General features: G+C 42.1%; 1 protein-coding gene across 1 annotated transcript in view; it reads left to right on the top strand.

Moving 5' to 3' along the window:
- Window positions 1-1,756: 1,756 nt before the first annotated feature.
- The window catches only part of LOC126183819 (UDP-xylose and UDP-N-acetylglucosamine transporter), a 30,809-nt gene continuing 16,304 nt past the window's right edge, over window positions 1,757-16,261 (top strand). Inside the window, exons 1-4 of the mRNA XM_049926071.1 lie at window positions 1,757-1,961; window positions 5,494-5,607; window positions 8,001-8,103; window positions 8,374-8,505. Of these exons, the coding sequence (XP_049782028.1) occupies window positions 1,885-1,961; window positions 5,494-5,607; window positions 8,001-8,103; window positions 8,374-8,505 (426 nt within the window). The 5' untranslated portion in view covers window positions 1,757-1,884. The remainder of the gene's footprint in view (window positions 1,962-5,493; window positions 5,608-8,000; window positions 8,104-8,373; window positions 8,506-16,261) is intronic.

The raw sequence follows: 16,261 nt of genomic DNA, 5'->3' as shown, positions 1-16,261 counted from the left end.
TTACTTCCGCCAGTACCTCATCTCCTATCTTCCAAACTCATGGCGGAAGTAAAGCTGTGAAGATGGCCCAGGAATTGCGCTCAGTAGGTCAGATTCTAGAGCACTTTCCCATGAAAGGCAAAAGTCCCAAGTTCGTGCCTGTCTGGCTCAGAGCTTTAATCTGACAGGAAGTTTCATACCAGTGCACATGTCACTGCAATGTGAAAAATTCATTCAGAAATTACTTTTTATGTTTCACAATTACCCACAATAACATGAAATAAACAAAATGCGTGCTAAATTTCTTACACTGATACAACTCTATTTGCTACAAATCTTACGATGGAGAAATTATTGAATTTAATGTAGTAATACCTATAATTCTTGTCTTATTGGTGGTGGGTCTCACCACAATACATCTACCTTGTGCCTATATACTTGCACCACATAATAGGCATATTCCATTCTAGACAAGTGTGTTACAGTACATCTAGTCCTCTTCACATCTAAATGCATAAGAAAAAAACAATTAAGCACATTTACGTGAGCGTGTTCCAAGTATCGAAGTCCTTGGTTGAAATTCATTTCGCAGTTGTGCTGCAACAAAACAGAATCTTACACTCATATTACTTCAACTATTCCGTATTGTCCTGCTGAAAACCTGTTCCTCAGATAATTTTGTATATCCTTGAATTTTCACAACTTATTATTTCTGATTATCATAAGCAGTTCAGTAATTACATATAATTTTAAGGAGAGAGTTTGTTTAAAGTCGGTTAACTCTTGACAGAACAGAACAAGATTGCCCAGAATAATTTGTCAGTGTCAAGATTTATCGACAAGAAAGTGGTGACGTTGGCGAGGTGTGACGGGGTTGGGAAAGTGGAGGGTGGTAACTTAGTCTGCTAATATCAGAAGTTAACCCCCTCTCGTCGAGCCTACTAACATTAGAGTAGTGAATTTTGTGTTTTTGTGTCTTCTAAGCATGTGATTTAATTATTAATTGATTTATTTTCGTGACACATTTAAAATTATCCGTAACGCCTTGGATATTTTCCGATGAATGTTCTTCCACAAAAAGGCCAGATAAATGAAAGCAAAAAACTATTTGGGTTTTCACAATACCTGAAAAAAGAAAAAGTTTAGACTGTGCATAAATAAGCATATAAATTGATGAAACAATTTTGACTAATAACCACCTCTCGACAGTGAAAATTCAGCACTATTCAAGGAGAAAAATATAGTTTTTGCGTTATTTTTACTTAGAAAGAAAATACAATTAATAAGGTAAAAAGGCTCTATGTATTGTCTTCTAAACGTTGTTTAATGTGTTCATAAGTAATATGTTCTGATATTTTTGTTATCTCAGATAGTATATTATAACCTCACTTTTACCATTCGGTATTGGGCTAAGGAAAGTGATGTTGTGTTGACGTTTCGTCTATTTTGAACACACCGGCATTTTACAGCAACTTCGCTCGCTGTTCCTTCACTTTCTGTTGACGTACTGTGTGAATAGCCCATTAAGCACCATTAATTCAAGTCATCAGTATTATTTATAAACCCATAAACATTAAAGACAAAAATCAACAATTTCACAAGTATCTCTTAACAAATCAATACAGGCCTACAGGGTAAGAATATCTGGGTTCTGATGTGAACAATAGAATTCTTACTTTGTTTGCACAAAAATGTAATGTATGACCAAGTCTAATGTTAGATTGTGTGACTGTTAGTACTGACATCTTTGGCATGAATTACGCAACAGAAGGCAATGGGTATAGACACTATGGTTCAGCTGTGTTTAAACTAGTCGTGGCGTGTGTGTTCTGCTGTGTGGAGTTTTGGTGTATAGATGTGACGTGTGGTCCTTAACGTGTGCGTGTTTTGGCAGTAAGATTGAAGATGAAAGCCGCACTCGCAATTTTGTTTGTATTTATTGGTTGCTGTAGCAACGTCGTGTTTTTGGAGCTTCTTATTAAGTAAGCATAACCACATTACAGTTTGTAAGAGATGATTAGCTTTCATAAAACGTTGTAAATAAGCTTTGACATTATAGAAAAATTGGTTGCTGTTATCATGGGGTAACCTGTTTGTACAAATCAAAAATACTTTCCGGTAACCCTACTGTCCCCGGCACTTTGATGATGGTTATGCTGCTGAGAGCATTTTCATAGCCCGCGAATCTTCTCTTGCTTGTAGTTTTGTAATTAATTTCTAATTCGGTGGAGGACAAGGTAACTCTAAAGACAGTTCTGTGACATACTCTACGAACTGATTCACAGTTAATAAAACAAGTTTTATCAAAGGTGATTACTATTTTCATTTGTCTCGATTCTCTTCCTTGTATCGTTGATTTCAAAATTGAAATGAAGCTACCTCCGTCCACCCGTGTCCACCTCAAAAAATCTGTGATTTAGTAGTATCTGTCACATATTTCTTATCAACTTAGGCACTGACATTTAATTGCATATTGCTCACATAAAAAGAAACAATCTGAGTATTGGGAAAGCATATCTGTGGGGTTACAAAAGGCAATTATGTTAAAAGATATAGAGTAATGCTATAGTTGTGTATGAGTGCAGTTGCTATTGTTTGGCCTTGAGAAAGTTTTGGCACCTGTAAAACATTAATTTGAGGGAACAGTGCCTGTATGAACAATTTCATCATCAAAGGTTTATACATAACTTTCTTAGCACTGCACCAATTTTCAGATGACAATTTGTGATGTACCTTTCAGTTGGCCTGTCTGACAGTTGTCCCATAGAAGTTTGCCTCTATTCATATTGTTGATATCACAAATAGCATTAAGATTGTATTGGTTGATTCCACTTCTCTCTTTATGAAATAACTGCCCTATTTTGAGTACGTAATTAAAACCTCAAGAATTAAGAAAGAGAAACCTGCCTTTACTGATTTGCAGCTTTAGAGAAGGGTTTTGACAATTCTTTAAAACTGTGAAGGGAGCATGAGTAAAATGTTGTTTACAATTGTTACAGACCCTAGACAGCAGTTATAAGAAGTAAAGTTCATGAAAGGTGAGCAGAAGGTGAAAAGGAAGTGAAACAGTGTTGTAGTCTATCTGTGAAGGGAGGAATCTGCAAATGGGATTAACATTCAGGGAGCACAATTAAATACTTTGTTGTTTGCCAGTGACATTGTAATTTTGTTAGAGGTGCAAAGGACTTGGAAGAGCAGGTAAATAGAACGGATAGACTGTTGGGTGGGAAAAGCATGTAATATGAATATTATGAAAAACAAAGCAAGGGTAACAGCATGTAGTAAAATTAAATCGGCTGCTGCTGAGGGAATTATGTTAGGAAGGACACCAATCAAAGTAGTAGGTAAGTTTTGTTATTTTTGCAGTAAAGTAACTTACGATGCTATAAAATAGCAAGAAATACATTTCTGAAAAAGAGGAGTTTGCTAACATCAAACAGAAATTTAAGCGTTAGAAAGTCTTTTCTGAAGATATTTGTGTTGAATGTAGCCTTCAGTGGAAGTCTGTGGACAATAAACAATTCAAACAAAAAGAAAATGAAACTTTCGAAATGTGTTGCAGAAGAATATGAAAGATTAGATGGGTAGGTTGCATTACTGATGTGGAGGTTGTGAACCAAATTTGGGAGAAGAGAAACTTGATACACAACCTGACTCAAATAAGGGATTGATTGGTGGGTCACATCCTGAGGCATCAAGGAATAGGCAGTAGTAAATTTGGTAATAAAAGCAAGTGTCGGGGTTAAAAATTGTTGGGGGAGACTAATGCTTGACTACAACAGGCAGGTTAAAGTAGATGGAGGTTTCAGCAGTTGTGTAGAGATGCAAAGTCTTGTGCAGGATGTACTAGCTTGTAGTGCTGCACCAAATTAAGCTTGTGACTGAAGGTCACAACAATATTCTTGATAATTTATTTTCTAAGTATCATCTCTGCCAATATACACTCCTGGAAATTGAAATAAGAACACCGTGAATTCATTGTCCCAGGAAGGGGAAACTTTATTGACACATTCCTGGGGTCAGATACATCACATGATCACACTGACAGAACCACAGGCACATAGACACAGGCAACAGAGCATGCACAATGTCGGCACTAGTACAGTGTATATCCACCTTTCGCAGCAATGCAGGCTGCTATTCTCCCATGGAGACGATCGTAGAGATGCTGGATGTAGTCCTGTGGAACGGCTTGCCATGCCATTTCCACCTGGCGCCTCAGTTGGACCAGCGTTCGTGCTGGACGTGCAGACCGCGTGAGACGACGCTTCATCCAGTCCCAAACATGCTCAATGGGGGACAGATCCGGAGATCTTGCTGGCCAGGGTAGTTGACTTACACCTTGTAGAGCACGTTGGGTGGCACGGGATACATGCGGACGTGCATTGTCCTGTTGGAACAGCAAGTTCCCTTGCCGGTCTAGGAATGGTAGTACGATGGGTTCGATGACGGTTTGGATGTACCGTGCACTATTCAGTGTCCCCTCGACGATCACCAGTGGTGTACGGCCAGTGTAGGAGATCGCTCCCCACACCATGATGCCGGGTGTTGGCCCTGTGTGCCTCGGTCGTATGCAGTCCTGATTGTGGCGCTCACCTGCACGGTGCCAAACACGCATACGACCATCATTGGCACCAAGGCAGAAGCGACTCTCATAGCTGAAGACGACACGTCTCCTTTCTTCCCTCCATTCACGCCTGTCGCGACACCACTGGAGGCGGGCTGCACGATGTTGGGGTGTGAGCGGAAGACGGCCTAACGGTGTGCGGGACCGTAGCCCAGCTTCATGGAGACGGTTGCGAATGGTCCTCGCCGATACCCCAGGAGCAACAGTGTCCCTAATTTGCTGGGAAGTGGCGGTGCGGTCCCCTACGGCACTGCGTAGGATCCTACGGTCTTGGCGTGCATCCGTGCGTCGCTGCGGTCCGGTCCCAGGTCGACGGGCACGTGCACCTTCCGCCGACCACTGGCGACAACATCGATGTACTGTGGAGACCTCACGCCCCACGTGTTGAGCAATTCGGCGGTACGTCCACCCGGCCTCCCGCATGCCCACTATACGCCCTCACTCAAAGTCCGTCAACTGCACATACGGTTCACGTCCACGCTGTCGCGGCATGCTACCAGTGTTAAAGACTGCGATGGAGCTCCGTATGCCACGGCAAACTGGCTGACACTGACGGCGGCGGTGCACAAATGCTGCGCAGCTAGCGCCATTCGACGGCCAACACCGCGGTTCCTGGTGTGTCGGCTGTGCCGTGCGTGTGATCATTGCTTGTACAGCCCTCTCGCAGTGTCCGGAGCAAGTATGGTGGGTCTGACACACCGGTGTCAATGTGTTCTTTTTTCCATTTCCAGGAGTGTAGATCCATAACTGTTCAATATCATTCTGCTATATCAATGTTCAAATTTTTCATTTGTCTTAAAAATGTTGTGATCAGACAGCTTTAATAGATTTTTAATGGTAGCAACTAGAATGCATATATATGACTCTTCATTTTACTTATTTTTCAGGGAGGATCCAAGTTCTGGGAATATAATTACATTTTCTCAGTTCTTATTTATTGCTCTAGAAGGTTTTATATTTACATCAAGATGTGGTACAAAGAAGCCAAGTATTGGTTTAAAGTAAGTGAATAATATATTGTAGTATACTAGATGTGTGTTTAAACCTGTCTCCTGTAATTGATGTATGCATAAACCTACTGGTAATATACACCAAAATGCTCCTTGTAGTTCTCTATATAAATGTGTTTCTTAATTAAGGTATCAATTTTACCTATTTAGAAAGAAGAAATTCCTTCTTAAGACATAGACACTTGGTAGTTTTCCACATATATGGCAATGTGGATAGCTGGCAGTCATGCTTTCAGATCTCTCCTGTTGACATTTATGTAATGGAAGAGATGAAAGCAAGGTCCAGGTCCAGTACCATACTCTAGACAACATTGAACACAATCACACAACATTATAACCATCATAATCAGTTTTGGCCATCATTATCATGGAAACTTAATTTGCCAAATGCCACATAGGATTGTAAGGTGGCATAAACTGCTGCTATAGGGAGTAAATTTTTCCACACAGATTGTCAAATCCTACAAGTACTTAATCAGCTCCAGATCTGCTGCTGCTGATAGGTTTAAGAATACTAAACACCTAGGGTCATCAGTCTCCTGTTAATGCCCTCCACATCCCCTCCCCCCTTTCCAGTGTGAAATAGATGTACTCATATCTCTGTTTCTAGAATAAATTCTATGTGCAAGTGTGAGAATAAAACTCCCTTGCATATTGAAACTGTGTATCAGTCTGGGACTCGAACATGGGACCTTTGTCTTTCACAGGCAAGTGCCCTGGAACATTCTCCCAGACTGTGGCGAAACCATGTCTCCATAGTATCTTTTCCTCCAGGAGTGCTAGTCCTGCAAGTTATGGAAGAGAACTGTGAAATTTGGAAGGTAGTAGATGAGGTACTGGCAAAAGTAAAAGTAAATATGTGAGGAGGGTTTGGGAGTCATGCTTGCGTAGCTCAGTTGGTAGAGCACTTGCCTGCAAAAGCAAGTGTCCCGCAGTTGAGACCTGGCACACAATTTTAATCTGCCAGGAAGTTTCACATCAGTGCACACTCAGCTGCAGAGTGAAAATTCATTCTGGAAAGTGTGAGAACAATTTCTAAATGTTTGTGTAGCATGTACCAGAGGCAGAATGTGGGTACCACCCTGATATTCACCTCCTGGCACATGGCAAACTACCTAAAAAGCACATCCAGGCTGGCCAGTTCACCAACCCTCATCGTTAATCTGCGAAGTGGATTCAAATAGAGTCAGGCTCACCTCCACATGTCGTGCAAGTGGTGCATTAATGCACCCTGCTAACCATACAGGTAGCTCTAGATCCCTTTCCTCTATTGAACAGTTTTAGTTGATTTTCTAATTTGTGATCGCTAATCTCAGTAAATGCCATTTCAGTGTTCATGCACTGATTAAATGAGGAACCTTATGAAAATAATTTCAGGAGACCGAATTTAAGAGTTTTGTTTTCTATGTGTTTTCTATTTTGGTACCAAACTGCGCACTGAGGAGGTGAATAGATGATTTTAATCCATTTTTTGGCTGTTTTTAAGACCAAAACTTCTTGGGATTTTTTATTAGAATTGCTCTTCTTACACTTCTTATGCGATCAACTTTTGTTTGCCAAAAAGACTTTGACTTTGATTAAATCTGTGATTACATTCTTTGTTTTTGTAGAAACTTTCTAACACCTTTGTTGAGCCAATGTGGGTGTTTCCCAACATTAGCTCAGTACGTACTGATCTGAAATGTATAGTACAATCCTTTTGAATTTCATCCATTTGTGCTCCACACTTCCATCCCCAGAGCTGAATATTATATGTTGACTGCTCAGGTACTCTGCAATTTGTTTCCTGTCCTCCTTACTTAGCAAAAATATTTTCCTACCTGTCTTAACTTGTCTTGTGACACTTTGTCATCAATGCTACAATGGCTTTGTGCCAACTGATACACTCTTCCAATTAACTGATTCGAAAGTGTGGATCTGTTTATTGATTGGGGGTTAAAAACATTTCCCTTACAGGTTTGTTCTTTGTTGCTTGAAGTATTCTTCACAATAGTATATTCAGAATAATCTTACATGAATCACTGCCTCTGGTACCACTTTTAATCGCACGACTCCCATTTTGTGACTGGTTAATTGAAGTCTCTCCCTATTAAAACAGTATGATCAGAAACTTACCTGTGATTCATTAGTTTTTCAGAGCCTTAAGAGTGACCATCCTGTAAAATCACTTTTGGAAGATAGAATAGAATACATTGTCACACATAGTAGATTGAAAGGTATGAGAATTCTGTGGTATTGTATGTGGCAACATCATTTACAGAAATCACTAGTGTGTGTAATGTTACCATTTGTATAGCAGTTGGTGTTTGTGATTATAGTCTTGGTTTACTTTTCTAAGTGTTAGGGTACCTTAGATTTTCTAATTTCTTTGTTTTTTGTTTCAGAGATTACAGTATTCTAGTTGCAATGTTTTTCATTGCCAACCTCTGCAACAACTATGCGTTTAATTTCAACATTCCCATGCCTTTGCACATGATATTTAGAGCTGTAAGTAAAGACACAGACCTTAGCTTTAGTTTTAATATTTTGTTGCAATATTCCAGTTAATTAAATGCTGAAATAAAAAAAAAATCCACCATTTTTAATAGACTTATTAAAATTAAATTTGCATTCTCCTCAAATTTCTCTTCTCTGAAGATTCAATGATGATTATATTCATAATTCATTAATGTCACTGTTTGATTTTTCCTTCCTAGTAATTACTGTTACATTCATGCATGGATTCTTATATAGTTTTTTTTTTTTTTCATATTACAGGGCTCTCTGATAGCAAACATGATTATGGGAATTATAATTTTGAAGAAAAAATACACATTTTCAAAATATCTGTCTGTCTTCATGATTACATTTGGAATAGTTATGTGCACAGTGGTTTCTGGTAAGGAGGTGGTAAGTTTCATCCTGTTGTAGAGATAAATGTTTATGTATATATTCTGCTGTTTTAAGTAATTTTTTTGCGGAAAGTTATAGCCACACATTTTTTCATTGGGATAATAAAATAGGTAACAGTTGTTTATATTACAAAATAACCCATTATTGTGATAATGTGCAGAGTTTAAATTAAATTAATGATTTGTGCATCTTTGGATAAGAAATTCTTAGCATGGCCAAAAGATTTCCTGCTGAATGCAATGCTATTGTTCACTGGTAGATTACTTCACCATATACTACGTAGATTTTTTTTCTGTTTTTCATGCTGGGTTTGTTTAGAACAGTAATTCCCAGGTTATTTTACCTTACTAGGAGCATTCATCACCTTTTGCTGTTTCATTTTGTAATTGTTACTCCAAAACAGCTGTATCAAGGAACTACTTTCCTTTAGGTATTCAGTTTTCATCTGTCTTCCTATACTACTTCATTATTTTGTGTCGCTCAGTACTTTACCTGTGTAGTGTTTTCTCTAATCAACTCCTTCAGTGTTTTAACTGCATTATGATGTTTTTCTGTCACCGACTGATGTCTTGTATCTTATTATGTGTAGTTCATCCAGCGCGTTAGTTTCTGAAAAGTAATTGATATTAAGACACACAAAGTTTAAAAAAATTGAGGTGTGCAGCAGTCAGAAGACACATGGAATAATGTTTAGGAAGTAGTATGCATACCAGATAAGCAGAATTTTATTGATTATTCTTGGGCACTGGACTGTGGTAGGCTTGTTTTGCACAACTTAAGAATTAGTTATACATTATCAGAGACAAGAGCTTCATCAGGAGTGCCGCAGGAAAGTGTGATGGGACCATTCTTGTTCTCAGTACAGAGCATGAGTAATTGTACTTTCACTATGTTAGCCACTTTAGACGGAAAACTATTTACCATTTGGGTACACAGCTTTATGGGAATGATGTCCAGACTCGCTGCAAGATTTGTTTTGTTAGTATTGTTAGTGTCAAGATGTGCCTTTAGGCACTGGTACTACTGTGGGGAGATTGGGCTGAAACACAAGAAGTCAGTCAACATCGGTCTGGACAAGGTGAGCAGAGCTTTACTCATAAAGCTGTTTTATCAGACTGCCACTTTTCACAAATATTGGTGCATTAAAGGAATGCAGAAAGGTCTTCTTTTTGCAGTGGAGTTGAAGAATGCTATTCAGAAGTGTGAATTAAAATTGCTCCTGCCCCTGGAAGAGGCAGTCAGCCAACAGTGCCATGAATTGTTGAAAAAGTCACTGTTGCCATGGCTGAGAATGCTGGGCGTAACATGCGATCTTCAAGCTGTGCATTAGCTTTGTGCTGACAGCTGAACATTCTGTGGTCCACCATTCTAAAACTGCTGGAAACAGTTGTGAAATGTTATCCATACAAACTTCTCATTACTCGCCAACCTTTGCCACGTGACAGACATTCCAGAAGACTCTGAAGTTGAAGTTGATGATGTGTGGCTTTGGAAAAATTTGGGAAGTGATGAAGCACATATTATTCTCACTGGGGTAGAGAACACACAATTGTCTTATTGGGGGATCGTCACTGTCCATGAACGTTCGTGAAGTTCTTCTGCATAGGGACGTATCACTGTGTGGTGTCCTTCTGCGGGTCCGGGAGTTAGAATAGGCCCAAGGTATCCCTGCCTGTCATACGAGACGACTAAAAGGAGTCTCACACTTTTGGACCCTATAAATTTAGGTCCCAGTTTATGGTTTGACCTGCCACTTTCCAAGTGCGGGCCATATGGGGAAGGACACCTTGCGTGGTGCTTGAGTTATCCACAGTGCCCTTAGATTCAATCTTCTGAACCTCTTGTCATTACTTTGCATCTCCACCTGCAATTCAATTATTTGGGCAAGGACACTTTCTGGAGTATGTCATCTTCTTCCGTTGTCTCCTGTCGTCTTTCGCCCCCATGACAGTATTGTATTTCTCTGTGCCCAATATCCAGCACAGTAGCCAGTCTGTTGTGGTGGGGTTTTCATGTACCTATTTGGTGGTAGCCCCCTGACAACACAGGGATCGCACTGCTGATGCCTGAGCTGTAAACTCCCCACGTATGCCAAAGAGTAGATGCCTGTCTTCCTGGGGCATCAGGAATCTCGGCAATAGCCATCACCCAAGGTAGCCTTTACTATGGTCGGGTGGCGCCCGTGGGGAGAGCCCCTGATCGGAGTGGGTGGCATCAGGGCAGATGACCCGTAATGAAGCGGAGTAAGTCATTTCTTGCTGGTGATTGTACGACGCCAGCAGCCTCTAAGTAGGGCAACATAGAGTACAATGCTGACAGGTATGACCCTAAATCTTTTCCCTCCTTCACTACACCATGGGACGAATGTAGGGCTACAGAATGATGAGAGCCGTATTCACCTCGGTATTTAGTCTGTAGCAGAATGGACGGGGACTCCTTTCTACCTATGAAGCCTCAGTTTTTTGTTGAACATCTTGAGGATAAGTTTGGGGAAGTTACAGCACTGTCGAAGATGAGAAGCAGTGCAGTCTGGATCCAGACAGCATCCCCAGCCCAATCCTGGGCGTGACTCGCTTGTGACCGGCTGGGTGATATTCCTGTTTCCGTCACTCCCCATAAAAACCTCTACACGGTCCAGGGGATTATTTTCCATTGCGGAGGCCAATAAAGAGCATCGGCAAGCTCTACAGTGACGTAAGTGGCACCCTTCCCTAGAGCACCTAATAGCTTTTAAATGGCTCCAGGCCCAGGTTCGCCAGCTTATAAAAAGACAGAAACAGGCGTGTTGGGAGAGGTAAGTCTCAACCATTGGGTGTCATACATCACCTTCCACAGTCTGGACAAAGATCAGATGTGTTTGTAGGTACCAGACCCCATGTGTGTTACTGGCATTGACATCAGTGGCATGTTATCTACAGACGCAAAAGCAATTGCCAAGCACTATGCTCGGACCTCTGCGTCAGAGAATTACCCCCAGCATTTCGCACCCTCAAACAGCGGATGGAAGGGAAAGCCCTCTCGTTTACCAACCATTGCAGTGAATCCAGTAATGCTCCATTTACAGAGTGGGAGCTCCTCAGCGTCCTTGCACACTGCCCTGACACAGCTCCTGGGCCAGATCGGATCCACAGCCAAATGATCAGACATCTCTTGTCCAACTGCAAGTGACATCTCCTCGTCATCTTCAACCAGATCTGGTGCGATGGCATCTTTCCAGCGCAGTGGTGGGAGAGCACCATCATTACAGTGCTCAAACCCAGTAAAAACTCGCTTGATCTGTATAGGTATCGCACCATCAGCCTCACCAACATTCTTTGTAAGCTGTTAGAATGTATGGTAAGTCAGCAGTTGTGTTTGGTCCTGGATTCACGTGGCCTACTGGCTCCATGCCAGGGCAGTTTCTGCCAGGGTTGCTCTACTGTTTATAATCTAGTTTCACTTGAGTCTGCCATCCGAACAGACTTTTCCAGACGCCAACACCTGGTTGCCATCTTTTTTGATTTACGAAAAGCCTACGACACAACCTGGAGACATCATATCCTTGCTATGTTATATGAGTGGGGTCTCAAGGGCCCGCTCCTGATTTTTACCTAGAATTTCCCATCACTCCTTACTTTCCGTGTCCAAGTTGGTGCCTCCCATAGTCCCCCCCCCCCCATATCCAGGAGAATGGGGACCCGCAGGGCTCTGTATTGAGTGTATGTCTATTTTTAGTGGCCATTAACGGTGTAGCAGCAGCTGTTGGACTGTCGGTCTCACCTTCTCTGTATGCAGACGTCTTCTGCATTTCGTACAGGTCCTCCAGTATTGGTGTTGCTGAGCAACGCCTAAAGGGAGCCATCTGCTACAAGGCGCAGTAATGGGCTCTGGCCTACGGTTTTCAGTTGTGAAGTCATGTGTCGTGCATTTCTGTCGGCGTCATACCGTCCATCCAGAACCAGAACTTTACTTTAATGACAATCCACTCACTGTAGTGGAGACATATCAATTCTTAGAATTGGTTTTAGACACCTGATTGAAATGGCTTCCTCATCTTCATCAGCTGAAGCGGAAGTGCTGGCAGCACCTCAGTGCCCTCCACTGCCTGAGCAACACCAACTTGGGTGCAGATGGCTCTACACTGCTAAAGCTCTACACAGCCCTTGTTAAATCTCGGCTTGACTATGCGAATCTGGTTTATGGTTCGGCGGCGCCCTTAGCATTGCATTTACTCAACCCAGTGCACCACTGTGGCGTTCGACTGGCAACAGGAGCTTTTAGGATGACGGTGACCAGTATCCTGGTGGGGACCGGAGTCCCTTCATTGAAGGTCAGGTGTGCACAACTGCTCACCAGTTATGTTGCACACATTCATCGTTCTCCTGAGCATCTGAATTACTGTCTCCTTTCCCCATCCATGGCGGTTCATCTTCCACATCGGAGGCCCAGGTCAGGGCTTAAGATTGTGGTTTGCGTCCAATCTCTTCTGTATGAAGTGGAGTCCTTGCCTTTACCACCTATACTTGAGGTCCATTCACGTACACCTGCATGGTGCACACCTAGGCCAAAGCTTTGCCTGGACCTTTCACATGGCTCTTGCTGTCACTTCCTCTCGATTCTTGACATGTACTGGGACCATGAAGTGGTTTACACTGATGACTCGATGGCTGACAGTCATGTTGACTTTGTGTATGTTCATAGAGGACATACTGAACAGCACTCCTTGTCAGATGGCTGCAGTATTTTCACTGCAGAGCTGACTGCCATTTCTCGTGCTCTTGAGCGCATCTGCTCATGCCCTGGCGAGTCGTTTCTTCTCTGTACTGACTCCTTGAGCAGCCTACGAGCTATCGACCAATGGTACCCCCGCCATCCTTTGGTAGTGACCATCTAGGAGTCCATCGATGCCCTGGAATTGTCCAGTCGTTCCATGATGTTTGTGTGGACCCCAGGCCACTTCAGAATCCCAGGAAATGAACTTGCTGACAGGCTGGCCAAACAGGCTATGCGGAAACCACTTATGGAGATCGGCATCCCTGTAACTGACCTGCCATCATTATTACGCCCAAGGTTTTTCAGCTTTGGGATAATCTCAGTATGCACAACAAACTGTGTGCCCTTAAGGAGACTATGAATGTGAGGAAGACCTCCATGCGGGCCTCTCGCAGGGACTCAGTGGTTCTCTGCCGGCTCCGCATTGGCCACGCTTGGGTGACACAGGGCTACCTCCTATGCCGTGATGACCCACCTAAGTGTCGGTGCGGCGCCTGGCTGACAGTGGCCCTTATTTTAGTGAGCTGTCCTCCTTTGGCTGCCCTGCGACAGACTCTTCAGATACCTGACTCTTTGCCATTAATTTTAGCTGACAACACGTCATCAGATAATTTAGTTTTACGTTTTATACGTGATGCTGGATTTTATCATTCTATATGTTTTAGCGCATGTCCTTTGTCCCATTGTGTTTGCCACTCTAATGTTTTTAGGGTGGATGTTTTAATGTGTGTCAGAGTGGCTGGCTTTCTTCTTCTGCTCGTGGTTGGCCAGCCACAGTCATCTGCTCTCTTGTTTTTACCCCCTCTACCTGTTTCTTGCTTCTCTCTGTGCAGTTTTCTTTTCCTGTTTTGTCCATAGTAGTGTTGATCGTCCTTCTGTCATTCTTCGGGTTCTTCCATTCTCCTGTTATTGTGCTGTTCGTCTCCTTTCTTTTCTTCTTTCCCTTTTGTAATTATTTTACTGGGAACAAGGGACCAATGACCTCGAAGTTTGGTCCCCCCCCCCCCCCCCCCTTTAGACAAACAAACAAACCAACCAACCAACCAATCAACCATTTAGCCTTCTCTCTGAGGTCGCTGCCCTCCCTCTGTTTAAACTCTGTTGCACTTTCTTTGCATTTGTTTGTCTTGGTGGTCATCATTTCCCCTACATGTGTTCAGCCCACCTTGTCTTTTTGGGGTGGACATTTTAATGTGTCGCAGAGTGGCTGGCTCATCCTATTTTTATTATTGTGATCATCCAGCCCAGACCATATGCTCTATGGTTTTTTAGTACCTTGTTCTACTTTTCCTTGTGGTGTATGTTTCCCCATTTTTGTTCGTTCCATTCATTTTCTTTTTAGGTGTGGTGTTGGGTGTTTTTGTACCTCGAGCCTTGCTTGCATCAGAAAAAAAGGGACTGATGACCCTGTAGTTTGATCCCTTTATACCTCAAACCAACCAACTGTGTGGTGTGGCTTCATGGCATAGTTCATTACTGGTCCATTTTTCTTTGAGGAACTGGGACCTCAAAGACCAAGGACATGCAGTGTGAACGGCAAATGTTACTGTGATGTGCTTCGCCAATGTGTGGTCCCTCCTCTGCAGAAGAGAGGGGCTTTGCACTCAACTGTTTTGATGCACAATAGAGCTCCACCTCACATATCCCGTGAAGTCTCTAAATTAGTCTGTAACACATTTGGAGAAAACCAAATCATTGACTGATGGTGCCAAACTGTGTGGCCACCAAGATCCCTTACAAAAATTAAAATGTAACCACCCTGTACATAAACAATTTGACAGATTGATGAGCAGCAATCTGTGAATTTTTGATGACACTGTAGTGTACGGGAAAGTGTTGTCATTGAATGACTGTAGGGGATGACTAGGACAGAATTTCTGTTTGGTGTGTTTGAATGGCAGCTAGTTCTAAACATAGAAAAATGTAAGTTGATACAAATGAGTAGGAAAAGCAATTGTGTAGTGTTCGAATATGGCATTTGCAGTGTTCTGCTTGACACAGCCATGTCAAGTAAATATTTAGGCATAACACTACAAAGCAATATGAAATGAAATGAGCACATGAGGTTAGTAATAGGGAAGTGAATGGTAGACTTTGGTCAGTTGGGAGAATTTTAAGAAAGAGTAACTCATCTGTAAAGGAGACTGCATATAGAACACTTTTTTTTTTTTTGGTTATCAGTCTACTGACTGGTATGATGCGGCCCGTCACGAATTCCTTTCCTGTGCTAACCTCTTCATCTCAGAGTAGCACTTGCAACCTACGTCCTCAATTATTTGCTTGACGTTTTCCAATCTCTGTCTTCCTCTACAGTTTTTGCCCTATACAACTCCCTCTAGTACCATGGAAGTCATTCCCTCATGTCTTAGCAGATGTCCTATCATCCTGTCCGTTCTCCTTATCAGTGTTTTCCACATATTCCTTTCCTCTCCGATTCTGCGTAGAACCTCCTCATTCCTTACCTTATCAGTCCACCTAATTTTCAACATTCGTCTATAGCACCACATCTCAAATGCTTCGATTCTCTTCTGTTCCGGTTTTCCCACAGTCCATGTTTCCATGTTTCACTACCATACAATGCTGTACTCCAGACGTACATCCTCAGAAATTTCTTCCTCAAATTAAGGCCGGTATTTGATATTAGTGGACTTCTCTTGGCCAGAAATGCCTTTTTTGCCATAGCGAGTCTGCTTTTGATGTCCTCCTAGCTCCGTCCGTCATTGGTTATTTTACTGCCTAGGTAGCAGAATTCCTTAACTTCATTGACTTCGTGACCATCAATCCTGATGTTAAGTTTCTCGCTGTTCTCATTTCTACTACTTCTCATTACCTTCGGCTTTCTCCGATTTACTCTCAAACCATACTGTGTAGTCATTAGACTGTTCATTCAGTTCAGCAGATCATTTAATTCTTCTTCACTTTCACTCAGGATAGCAATGTCATCAGCGAATCGTATCATTGATATCCTTTCACCTTGTATTTTAATTCCACTCCTGAACCT

The sequence above is a fragment of the Schistocerca cancellata genome, chromosome 4 (assembly GCF_023864275.1).
Source record: "Schistocerca cancellata isolate TAMUIC-IGC-003103 chromosome 4, iqSchCanc2.1, whole genome shotgun sequence".
In the NCBI taxonomy this organism is placed as follows: domain Eukaryota; kingdom Metazoa; phylum Arthropoda; class Insecta; order Orthoptera; family Acrididae; genus Schistocerca; species Schistocerca cancellata.
Note: the sequence above shows the minus strand (reverse complement) of the source record. Positions and strands in the feature narration are given on the sequence as shown.